This window comes from Formica exsecta, unplaced genomic scaffold (assembly GCF_003651465.1).
Source record: "Formica exsecta isolate Colony F162 unplaced genomic scaffold, ASM365146v1 scaffold4, whole genome shotgun sequence".
Taxonomy (NCBI): domain Eukaryota; kingdom Metazoa; phylum Arthropoda; class Insecta; order Hymenoptera; family Formicidae; genus Formica; species Formica exsecta.
In genome coordinates this window covers 74,554-86,731 of record NW_021851238.1, presented here as the reverse complement: position 1 = coordinate 86,731, position 12,178 = coordinate 74,554, and the positions used below count along the sequence as shown (strand labels likewise).

General features: G+C 32.9%; 1 protein-coding gene and 1 long non-coding RNA gene across 5 annotated transcripts in view; one reads left to right on the top strand and one right to left on the bottom strand.

Annotated features, from left to right (window-relative positions):
* The window catches only part of LOC115240014 (V-type proton ATPase 116 kDa subunit a), a 28,324-nt gene that overhangs the window by 11,467 nt on the left and 4,679 nt on the right, over nt 1–12,178 (top strand). Inside the window, exons 1-7 of one of the 4 annotated variants that reach the window (XM_029814935.1) lie at nt 3,950–4,119; nt 4,183–4,258; nt 8,721–8,855; nt 9,227–9,406; nt 11,049–11,177; nt 11,255–11,373; nt 11,853–11,979. In XM_029814935.1, coding sequence (XP_029670795.1) covers nt 8,739–8,855; nt 9,227–9,406; nt 11,049–11,177; nt 11,255–11,373; nt 11,853–11,979 — 672 coding nt within the window. In that variant the 5' untranslated portion in view covers nt 3,950–4,119; nt 4,183–4,258; nt 8,721–8,738. Of the gene's footprint in view, nt 1–677; nt 842–3,949; nt 4,120–4,182; nt 4,259–8,720; nt 8,856–9,226; nt 9,407–11,048; nt 11,178–11,254; nt 11,374–11,852; nt 11,980–12,178 lie in introns of those variants that run through there. The other 3 variants (XM_029814933.1, XM_029814937.1, XM_029814934.1) reach the window with 3 other exon arrangements.
* The window catches only part of LOC115240023, a 2,556-nt gene continuing 1,987 nt past the window's right edge, over nt 11,610–12,178 (bottom strand). Inside the window, exon 3 of the long non-coding RNA XR_003884723.1 lies at nt 11,610–11,944. This is a non-coding gene — a long non-coding RNA (uncharacterized LOC115240023). The remainder of the gene's footprint in view (nt 11,945–12,178) is intronic.

The window sequence follows — 12,178 nt, the reverse complement described above, 5'->3', positions numbered from 1 at the left end:
TATATATATATATATAATGTAATGGCAGGAAAAATCTGGCATTGTTTTATCACAAGATACACGAGCTAAGATTGTGATCGAATTCGTTGCATCGCATGCGATTACTCGTGTTAACCAATATTGGTTTTTCGTTGCATCGTTCTGCATTTTTCTTATCTCTTGTACCAAGAATCAATCCGGAATTACGCATACTTCTTCATTTATGACCTGCGTTAAGTCCGAAATAGCCGCAGCTATAAAAATGCAACAGCTGTTAATCGTATTCTCCAGAGGTGAATACATCGTCGGAGATTATTGTGATGTAAAGTAAAAATGAGATTCATACGCGTAACGATAAACGTTTCAAATCTGTTCCTATAATATAAGATTTCACGGGCGCGTCTCTTCCATGCCCTTTTTCCCCTCTCCCATTTATTTTGATTTCCATTGAAATTATCATTGAGTCGATGTTTCCAGCGAGATCAATTTGCATGATAGTGCTGACCAAAAGTATCGTAACTATACAACCGTTCTATACAATCGCGCGACGATAATAATCAGATGTACGCATGTGAAAGCGGCGTTACATACAAAACCACCGATACAAAAGAGACAGCACTCTGTCACAATTCGCTCTTATCTTGCTAACAGAAGATCGTCACGAGTTCTGATTCCCTCTCCTTACCACACCCACCTCCACCTTTCTTGCATCGTGAAGGTGGGATTTATTCGTTGTGTCGGATCTAGTCAAATCAGTCGCGAGTATATTGCACCTACGTGACAAACGGGACTAAAGTTTCATTGTGTGGAGCTCGGTTGCACGTATCAATAATTTATACGAGACGTATCGATTTTCTACAAGGTTTGTCCTTTTTTCTTATTGTGTTTAAGAAAAAAGATATCTTCCGATAAAGATATTTTTTCTCCCGAGAGTAAGATCTCCCTAATGATCGCGCGAGCAACGTATTCGGAAATGTGTGCGTTCATCGATCGCGAGGATCGTAAAGATGTCTGATTAATTATACGCGCAATAGCGGAATTATACAAAGAGACTATCTTCCTATTTTTATACAAAATAAGAAAATCAAGTTAGAGCCAATGCGTGGTACTTAGAGGAGCAAAATATTATATATATTTTTTAATACTGAGAAGTATTTTTTAATATAAAAAAACTCAAGAGTAATATAATTAAACGTTTCGGTTCCTTCTTTGGTTCATTCTTAACGACAATAACAAGTTATGCAAATAAAATCGGTTAAAGATAAAACCAAGAAACCTTACATTCAATCTTAAATGTTGTCACATATGGAATTTTGTTGCACTGTTTATTTTAAACAATTTTTTCACGCTTATAGTCCAAATTAAATGTACGATTAAAAAATAGTATCATTTAAGCTCAGGAGATCGAGATAAATGACAATCTCATGTAATATAGAACGGGCGACATAACGTCTTGTTAAAAAAACTATATAAATTGAATAAATTATAAAGAAAACACCGGATAATTCTGGAAAGCGCACAAATACATATAGAGAAGTCAAACAAGTAAAAGAGTATTATAATTAGATGTTCCGATAATGACATGATTCAGCAGAATGTATCTATCTCCGCGCGCGGAGTAAATAATAGATCCGGAAGGGACACAGTGATTATATAACAAAATATCATAAAGTGTAGTACATTTTAAATTAAAAAAAAAAAATTAATTATATAGTTAAATATATATGATACAAATTCTTGGTATCGCTCTGCAAATTGAGACTATTTTTTGGTGTTTAATATATAACATTTCAGATAGAAGTCTTTTATTGAGAAAGAGCTCAAGAGCAAAATATTATATATATTTTTTAATACTGAGAAGTATTTTTTAATATAAAAAAACTCAAGAGTAATATAATTAAACGTTTCGGTTCCTTCTTTGGTTCATTCTTAACGACAATAACAAGTTATGCAAATAAAATCGGTTAAAGATAAAACCAAGAAACCTTACATTCAATCTTAAATGTTGTCACATATGGAATTTTGTTGCACTGTTTATTTTAAACAATTTTTTCACGCTTATAGTCCAAATTAAATGTACGATTAAAAAATAGTATCATTTAAGCTCAGGAGATCGAGATAAATGACAATCTCATGTAATATAGAACGGGCGACATAACGTCTTGTTAAAAAAACTATATAAATTGAATAAATTATAAAGAAAACACCGGATAATTCTGGAAAGCGCACAAATACATATAGAGAAGTCAAACAAGTAAAAGAGTATTATAATTAGATGTTCCGATAATGACATGATTCAGCAGAATGTATCTATCTCCGCGCGCGGAGTAAATAATAGATCCGGAAGGGACACAGTGATTATATAACAAAATATCATAAAGTGTAGTACATTTTAAATTAAAAAAAAAAAATTAATTATATAGTTAAATATATATGATACAAATTCTTGGTATCGCTCTGCAAATTGAGACTATTTTTTGGTGTTTAATATATAACATTTCAGATAGAAGTCTTTTATTGAGAAAGAGCTCAAGCCTAAAACTTTCACATTATCTTAATTAAGATCATGATTCATAGATAATCTATAATCGGTAATAATGTAAATGTTGTAACACATTTTTTCCAATATAAAGTTTTATTTGTATATTGTATATCACAGAGCTATCATTTATCTTTTTTCTTTCTTTCTATCTATCTTTGTTTTATGAACCGTCTGTTTAAGACTATTTTTTGGTATATATAACATAACATTTCAGATAGAAGTCTTTTATTGAGAAAGAGCTCAAGCCTAAAACTTTCACATTATCTTAATTAAGATCATGATTCATAGATAATCTATAATCGGTAATAATGTAAATGTTGTAACACATTTTTTCCAATATAAAGTTTTATTTGTATATTGTATATCACAGAGCTATCATTTATCTTTTTTCTTTCTTTCTATCTATCTTTGTTTTATGAACCGTCTGTTTATACTATGTATTATTATTATATTCATTATTCTCCTTAGAGCAATTGCGGACTAAAATAAATAATCTGCAAATCTGCGCAACACAAGAATCGTTATTCGTAATTAACATACTCATTTGCGTCGCCTTGTTTGCGTTCTCGGCGTTTGACGTAATTATTGACAACGTTGAAAAATCTTAATTAGTTGACTGCGAAAGGCGACTAATGAACCGAACGATGTGCGCATTTTTGTTTGGAGATATGTTCGAACATATTTTCAAAGATATCTCACAAAGAGATAGTGTTTCCGCTCACCATATTTCAGCGATGTTCGTCGATTTACATATTTTTCAGTCACGCAAAATTTTCTTTGCTTTGCCGGTGTTTTAAAATTGTAAAAATTCATTTGATATTTTCACATCATTGAGTAGGCTTCAAAAACATTCCGTTCGATAAAGATAATCACCGGTTCTCAAATTGTGTGGAATTTCGAAAGAAATACTTCTTTTTCTATAATTTTAGAAAACCATCTGTTTCAATTGTGTGTGAATGCTTATTACGCAATATATATAATTAATCTAAAAATCGGTTTTTCGACACGCTATAACTTTCTAGAGAAATATTCGAATATTTTGCTTTATTTTCGCACTTTCGAATGGTTAATATTGAATTATATTTTGCCTGAAATAAGAAATAAAACATGCTAGATTTTCTCCCTTTTTCATCAAAAATTAAAGAGAAGAACGATTTAAAAAAAAATTACGGATGTTTTCACGACTGTGTTCAACTATAACTATGTAGAGTGAGTTTATGCAAATAAGTACGTAAGTAAAAGTATGAAAAACTTTTAATCTAGCGGATAATATCTTTCGCGTATTATCTTTTGTGCGGATTTAATCCTCGGGCTTCCTGTAGAAAGAAACGATTATATCTCTGGCGCGTGATACTGATATTGGCCGCGCGCTATACGTTGACAGCAATACCTGGCTGAATTGATTCTGAACGAGCATCTAACGCTCGGATACGTGTATATATGTACAATGAGCAAGCTCATTGTGAGCGTTCTTCTCTCTCGTCGCCGTCCTTGTTTGTAGCTGGTTGGCCCGGATTTGTGTTGTTCCACAACGTTGAATCGTAAGCAACGGCGAAGTTGCAGGTCCACATGGTACGGGGACGTGCGCCAGTCGCTCGGTACGATTGTGTCCGTACAAAACCGCTCTCATAATATTGTTATATAATATTTTTTTTTTCCAGAGAACGGTAAAGTTTAATTGTCGCCGGTAGTCGCTCGTCTGAACGTGATCTGGCAGATGTGTGTGCTATCAGTAGTGTGAGTTAATATTTTCGTGCTATTTTCATCCACTGGCGTCTGCCCGTGTTACGTATGTAACTTGTGCGTATAATATGTGATTCGTTAAATTTGTCATTTTATAAGATAATCGAACTCTTCATTCTGCTTCGGGAATAATACTCAGGTTTGATAGTCCAAATTGTCTGGCAAATAAAAGCGATCGCCTTGTAGGATTTTTCTTGTTGTGGAACGACATGGGCTTATGATGTGATTGTTATGTGGACTTGCTTTTTCCCGTAGATTGTATGTTATATATGGAGCGCATTTCAACGATTATTTTGACTTTTATTAATTCTGGATTTACGTTGTTTTTAAACTGATCGATTCAACGATCAATTTTTGGCTCGATTCAATTTAAACAATAACCTTGAATTTAGAGATCTCAATCTAGATTAAATTATGATAAGATGATAAATTGATACGACGTCAATCTTTATTACGTAGTACGTGTAACGCCTCACGGCATGCTATTTGCAGTACAAACGTTATATGTAAATATGTATATTATGAATCATTCGGAGATCTTATATATCGTAGCATCATTAGATTGACATTTAGAAAGCTATTATAATGCTGTCTTCAATTATGAGATAATTTCGGTAACTCATAATTGAATAATAATGTACATCGATTTTAGTAATCAACGGATGAAAATATTTAACCATTGTAAAAAGATATATGTATATAATCAACACATTTAGCACTTTATATTTTTATTTCTGCTGTTCATGAGAAATTAATTTTTGTATGTCAAAGAAAAGAAGTTTGCTTTGCTAGACTCTTCCTTATAAAACACTTGGATAAATAATCAGAGAATGTATAACTCACAATACAACTCAACTGTTTTCTTTTTTATTGCTTATGTATGACACAATTCATACGCTGTCATATCGAAATGATATCAATTTTGTTATATTATTCTCGCTCGTTACTTGTTGTTTTATCCGATTGTTATCATCGACATACGTTGCTTTTTTAAAGTAACACTTGTCGGCATCGACATCTCGCGAACTGTGATCTCACACAGTTAATAGCCAGCCATAACGGCGCACACGTAGAGAACTTGCTCCGAGTTTATTAAGGTTACAACCTAATCAGCAACATAAGTGGTTGTCCCCTTCTTTTCCTTCTCTCTTTTTCCATCTCTTTCATTATCGTGTTCTTTTTCTTTTATAATGTATTATTTTCTAAGCGATCTTTCTGAGATAATAGATGTTTGTCTTTGTTTTTTTTCTTTCTCTTTTTTATTGTGAGATTATAAGAGAATAATATTATTGTGGATGTGATAATGTTAACATCAACGCAATTTATTTAATCGTTACCATATAAAACTCTAGTAATTGTCCCTGTAACTTCACAGGAAACCAACGCCCGTCCGTTGTCAATTTGCCGCAATTTTATCTATTTACCACATTTTCGCACGCAACTGTTACATTCCACAATTATACTCTCAGGCTCATTCGATGTTGAGTTCATTTGATGTTGATTAAACATCTCTCGAATATTTTATATTTCTACATTCTTTTTATTTAGAATTAAAAATTATTCTTTATTTTTTTATCTTTATTTAAAGACTAATCATAAAATTTTAATTATTTAGCATTATATTTATATTAATCTTAATGATTATGATTTCATAATCATGATCAGTTAATGGGCAATTTGCTTTTGTTTTATTAAAATTAAATCAAGCAATGTTAGCAGAAAGGAAATCATTTCAGCATTTGTCGAAATTTTTCAGTGAAGTTTTTATATATTGCTAATATAATATATAAAAGTTTTTATATATTGCAATACAACGAGATTAATAACTCTGTGCTAAAAAACGAGTTATATATAAAAATTTCTAGAATTGAAAAAGAATTTTACTTTTTCAAGTTTTTTTTTTGTTTTACGCTTTAATACCGATTGATGTAACACAATCGAAACTAATTTGTAAACATTAATACAATGAAATGCGGGAATAATTCTTAATATTGCACTTTTATGAATGTGCAACAACGTGACGAATTACTTACTCAATTATAATCGCTCGTTGCTATGAAGTAATGGAAGAAGAATTTGCGATAGGCAATTAAATTTAGTAATACAGTTTCTGGACAGAAATTTTGCTGGACCGCTATCAGTAGATGGAATGTTCTTATCATATTATCTTTTTTTAAAGTCATATGTCACAGTAAAATATCACATATTATATTATAAATCTCGTTTAAATCGAGCTTTAAACATTAATATTCTCACGTTGAAGTTTACGCGCGAAAAGAAAATATTCATTATGTCGGAATATCTCTTTTCTCGTTACTTTACTGATTCAAAAGAATTGATTCGTCGTGACATGGTCGAATATTTTCCAGATGTCAACGAAAACGCTGATTTAAGCAGACGGACCTTGAAATGTTAATTTGTCGTGTTGATAACACGTTAGCATTTCGATGTTCTCTTTTGAATTCGCCACGGGCATTGGTATACTGATAAGCAAAAGCAGTTTGAGCCGCTCAGAGGAAAGCTAATGGGTTTTTTAATCGTTAATCGAGCTAGGTTTATGCTTACAGTATATAATTATTTTAAAGAAGATACACACACATACATATATATACGCCACAATAGGAGAAGTTTCAATAGTATTGGGATAGTTTGATTATGGATCTCTCTTATACGTTATAAACATCATCAAAAATTTCTCATCAAGAAATTCCTGGTCGATTAGAAAACTAGATAGTATTGATTAACTTTCTTTATTTGGTCTTATATCAAACGCGATTACTACTGTGATGGAGGAGAGTATTCCGTCGTGTCTTCGGGAAATATCATTTTTTAATTTTGTAGAACACGATGTGTATTTCAACAAAATAAAGCTGAAAATCTATATAGTTTCGAGTCATCGCTGTGTTCGCGATCTGAGAGAACCAATCTTTTTCTTTATTCTCTTGAATTATTAATATAGTAATATGTAGCATATGCGATTTATTATTGTTAACTACTGGATTTCATTCGAAAGCAAGCGCGTAACATTAGTATCATCTTTTTTATTCGCCGGCGAACGCGATAACAGTGAGAATTTAGTCCGACGAGGGTGCACGAGGACCGCAAGTATACATTATTTTTTTATTCACATACATATTTATGAACCGTCTTGCTTATCTCGTACTCATGTGTTTACCCTCGCGCTTCTCCACCTACGTGGAAATAGCGCCGTAAAACACTTCGTTTGACTTTTCGGTGATTATGTTTCATCAGATAAAATATCAACGCGTCGCCGTGCCATCATCTAATTATAGTTATACACCTCTCGTTGCATTTTGTACAGAAATTTGTGTTTGTGGATTGAGATAAGACCATCACGTGTACATATACTGGATCTCTGATAGCGACTTTGCGAGCGCGCGTGTCACATCTATGAGAAAATCCTCGGTTTTCTAAGGTTGAGCATACAAACGAGTGTTGTTTGCAAGTGAAATATTGGCAGTTTTCTCGCTAACAAGAAAAGTCTTTTACTGCGGTTTTCTCAACATTTCTGAATCTTTTTACGTTCAATGATCTCTCTTACATATTTCATTTTTAAAATTGTTGTCAGCTGATAGAAAGAAGTTTGTGAGTGATTTATTCGGAAATTTATTTTTATACTTAATGTTTTGTTTTATAATTTTTACAAATGTGTGACGGGCTTTTTTCTTCTGTCAGTTATACAGCTCACATACTCTAATGGGCAGTCAAAAATTGTATTGATTCTTTGACTGTTCAATAGGCTTATTGTCAGTCTTTTTTTCATGCTTACATTTCATTTTAAGCTAACAAATATATTAACAAACGGCTAAGAAATATGTAAAATTGTTTTATAATTAGTGTAATGGCCTCGTTTCCCATATTTTATTATATCTTACATGACAAATTTATTAATTGATAATAATAAGTGTACCATGCTAATAAGACATAATTTCAAGTATAATTATCTTATCTAGTATCAATGTTTGCGCGATATAAATAGTCGTAAGTCTTGCAGATTCATGAATATCTTTTACGGAATCTCATTATAACGTTATATTTTTACGTACGTTTTTATTTTTTTTTTAAATAGTTATCGCGCGCGTGAAAGAGAGTTTCAGTTTTTATTGATATATTTATATTGACGTAATAATATTTATGTTAAATAGTATTATTCAAAAATTGTATTATTTAAGTTGATTTGGCTGAATGATTTATGTATGGCTAATGTAAACGAGATTAATTAAATGAGTTTATAAAAATTGCCATTTTATAAGCAATTTTCGAAATTACCTCGTTCATTTATTAAATGTGGATTGTGCCATATTTTAATTATTTTCTTGCATGCTTAAAAAGGTAAAAAGAAAAGAGAGAGAGAGAGAGAGAGAGAGAGAGAGAGAGAGAGAGAGAGAGAGAGAGAGAGATTGCAGTTTAAAAAAAAAATTATTCCTTGTCGCAGGATTAAATCAATTTGAAGATGGGGGGAATGTTCAGAAGCGAGGAGATGGCCCTTTGCCAACTGTTTATTCAGCCGGAAGCAGCTTACCTTTCCGTTTCTGAACTAGGAGAAACCGGTACGGTGCAATTTCGTGATGTAAGTTGAATGTAATTTCCATTGATTGCTTTACGATACATCTGACATTTATGACATAATTAATCTGACCATAATGTAATAAATGATGATTGAAAAGTGCCATCCAACACGCTGATTTTTTTGTTAGTATTAAAAAAGTATTGGAATATAAAAATGTTATATACGATCTTTTCGAATGTATATTTTGGAGTTATGCTTATGTAAACATACTTATTTAGATGATTCAATCTAATTAATACACGAATTAAGTAAAAAAAATAAGTTTTTAGTATACTCGTTTGAATATGTACAAAGTTGAAGTTATTATCCGTTAAACTTTTTTTTGAATTACGTCGATAAAACGCAGTTAAATTTTGACGTATTGTCTATAGCTGAACGGCGACGTGAATTATTTTCAACGGAAATTTGTCAATGAGGTTCGACGATGCGACGAACTGGAGCGCAAGCTTCGATATATCGAGGCGGAAGTCAGGAAAGACGGTGTGCCGATCCCGGATAATCTTACGGAACTACCGCGGGCACCCAACCCACGTGAGATTATAAATCTCGAGGTAAAATTTCTTCTCCGTAAAATGTGACATTTTGAAACTAACAGCAGCGAATCGATTTTTCATCGTACATAGATTTCATCAGTCTACATCTTCAATACACGTATGGTGATATGTCACAAGATTATTTTATCTTGACGTACCGCAAAGTTAAATCATATCCAATTACAAACGATAAATTTTGTGAAAAAGTGCTATATACATACATTATTAATATATATTATTATATTGGATGATTGCATAAGTTCGTGCCCGATTTTCATAGATGGCATTAAGTTACTGCATGGCGGAGTTCTATTGTTTTCGTGTGGTAATTGTTGCTTACACCGAATAGATGACGTTGTCTTATGTCAATTTAGCGTCAGACATTGTTCAGATAAGTCCATTTGTGCATAAGAGAAATCATTAAAAATGGAGAACGAAAAGGTGCATTTGCGGCATGTAATGTTATATGAATTTCGGAAAGGCGTGAGTGTTGGGATTGCACAAAAAAATATTCAAACCGTTTATTTGGACCGCGCTCCTGCTCTCCGAACAGTCAAAAAGTGGTTTGGCAGATTTCGAAATGGTGATTTCAACATGGAGGATCAACCCCGCTCTGGACGGCCTTCTGGCATTGATGATGACATTGTGCATGCCTTAGTGGAAAGAAACCCAAGGATTACAACTGAGGATATTGCTGAGAGGCTGAACATCGATAATTCAACCGCTTTTCGTCATTTAAAAAAGCTTGGATACGTTTCCAAGCTTGATACATGGGTGCCGCATCTCCTGACTGAAAGGAATAAGCTAAACCGTATGACTGTGGCTCTTTCTCTTCTCGAGCGTAACAAAAAAGAGCCTTTTTTAGATCGAATGGTAACAGGCGATGAAAAGTGGATTCTCTACAAAAACGTACAGCGAAAGAGGACATGGAAAACAGCAGTTGAAGGAGCAGAACCCGTAGCAAAGGCTGGCTTGCATCCGATGAAGGTGTTGCTGTGTGTTTGGTGGGATCGCAAGGGAATTATTTACTTTGAGCTGCTCCGACGCGGCGAAACAATCACGGCGGACAAGTACTGTGAGCAACTAACTAGACTCGCTGCAGCTATTCGAGAAAAACGTCCGATTTTGGCCAATCGAAAAGGCGTCATCTTCCACCACGACAATGCTAGGCTACACGTCGCTCAACAGACGCTGCGAAAATTGCAGGAGTTGCAATGGGAAATTCTGCAGCACCCGCCATATTCTCCAGATATTGCGCCTTCAGATTTTTATCTGTTCCGGTCTTTGCAGAATAGTTTAAATGGCAAGAATCTCAATTCCGAGGAAGTTGTCGAAAACCACCTTACAAACTTTTTTCATGAAAAACCAAGTTCTTTCTTCAAAAATGGAATCGACAAGCTTGTAGATCGTTGGAAAACCATTGTAGAAAAGAATGGAGACTATATAATTGATTAATAAAAGTGTTATCTCTAAAATATAATCTATTGAAGTTTATATTTAAATCGGGCACGAACTTATGCAATCACCTGATAAATTAATTATTATATTACATAACAATAGCATTATTATTTAAATTAAGATTTGATTTAAATTATGATTGATTCAATAGTTTATCAATGGTATATCAATGGTATATCAATCATATTTTCTCTTGCAACAGGCGCATCTTGAGAAAACGGAGAACGATATACAAGAGCTGAGCCAGAACGGGGTAAATCTGAAGAGCAACTATCTCGAGCTGACGGAATTTCAGCACGTACTCGAAAAGACGCAAGTGTTTTTCACGGAGGTACCTAAAGTAGTTCAGCAGCTTTTGTTCGTAACGCCGTCCTCCTTCGTGTAATCGATGTTACCGTTTTGTCGAAGAATCAAGATTCGTTTCTTCTTCTTCTGTATCAACAGGAAGAAGCCAACGACTCGATCACCAAGGCGCTCATTAACGAGGAAGCACAGAATCCAGCAATTTCGATTCGTGGACATCTGGAGTAAGTTTATGGTCGACGAATCGTCGGATATAAAAGCTTCGAATATTAGATATAATATTAATATATCAAAAGTGTATGCGTAATATATACGTGTGCCGTTATGTTTTAATAATATTAAAAGGACGGCTTTATACGTAAATGCTCTCCTTTATTCGCCCTAATACGCGCACTATTCTAATAGAGGGGATTTGCCTCGGAATAATAAATTGTTCTACTATTACATATATAGCATTTATTTAAAATGAAAAAGAATGAAAGTTTGTCCTTTATTCATCAATTGTGTAATTCCCTCTCTAATTAATTTCGATGATAACATATATTTGGAAAGAAATATATAATAAATAATATTATTTGTTGGATAATTTTATTAGCAAATTTTTGAACAAGATCAATATGAAGCGACAGTTATATACGATGCTATATATAATGTACTGCTTAATAAATTATACCATTAGAATGACATATCTGTTTTCTTGTAGATTCGTCGGCGGAGTGATAAATCGCGAACGAGTTCCTGCCTTCGAGAGAATGCTTTGGCGTATATCCCGTGGAAACGTATTTCTTCGGCAAACTGAAATTGAAAAACCGTTAGAAGATCCAGCTACGGTTAGTTCTAATCTTTCTTTTTTTTAATTTTTACATATGCAAAAAATTGCTTAATTTATTATATTGCACGTAGATTGTGTCTACAAATACATATAGTTATTAACAAAATTGTTTGAATAATAATTATGATAATTATTAAAATAATTATGATAATTAATAAAATAAAAATTTAATAAAAATTTATGGTAATTATTATAAT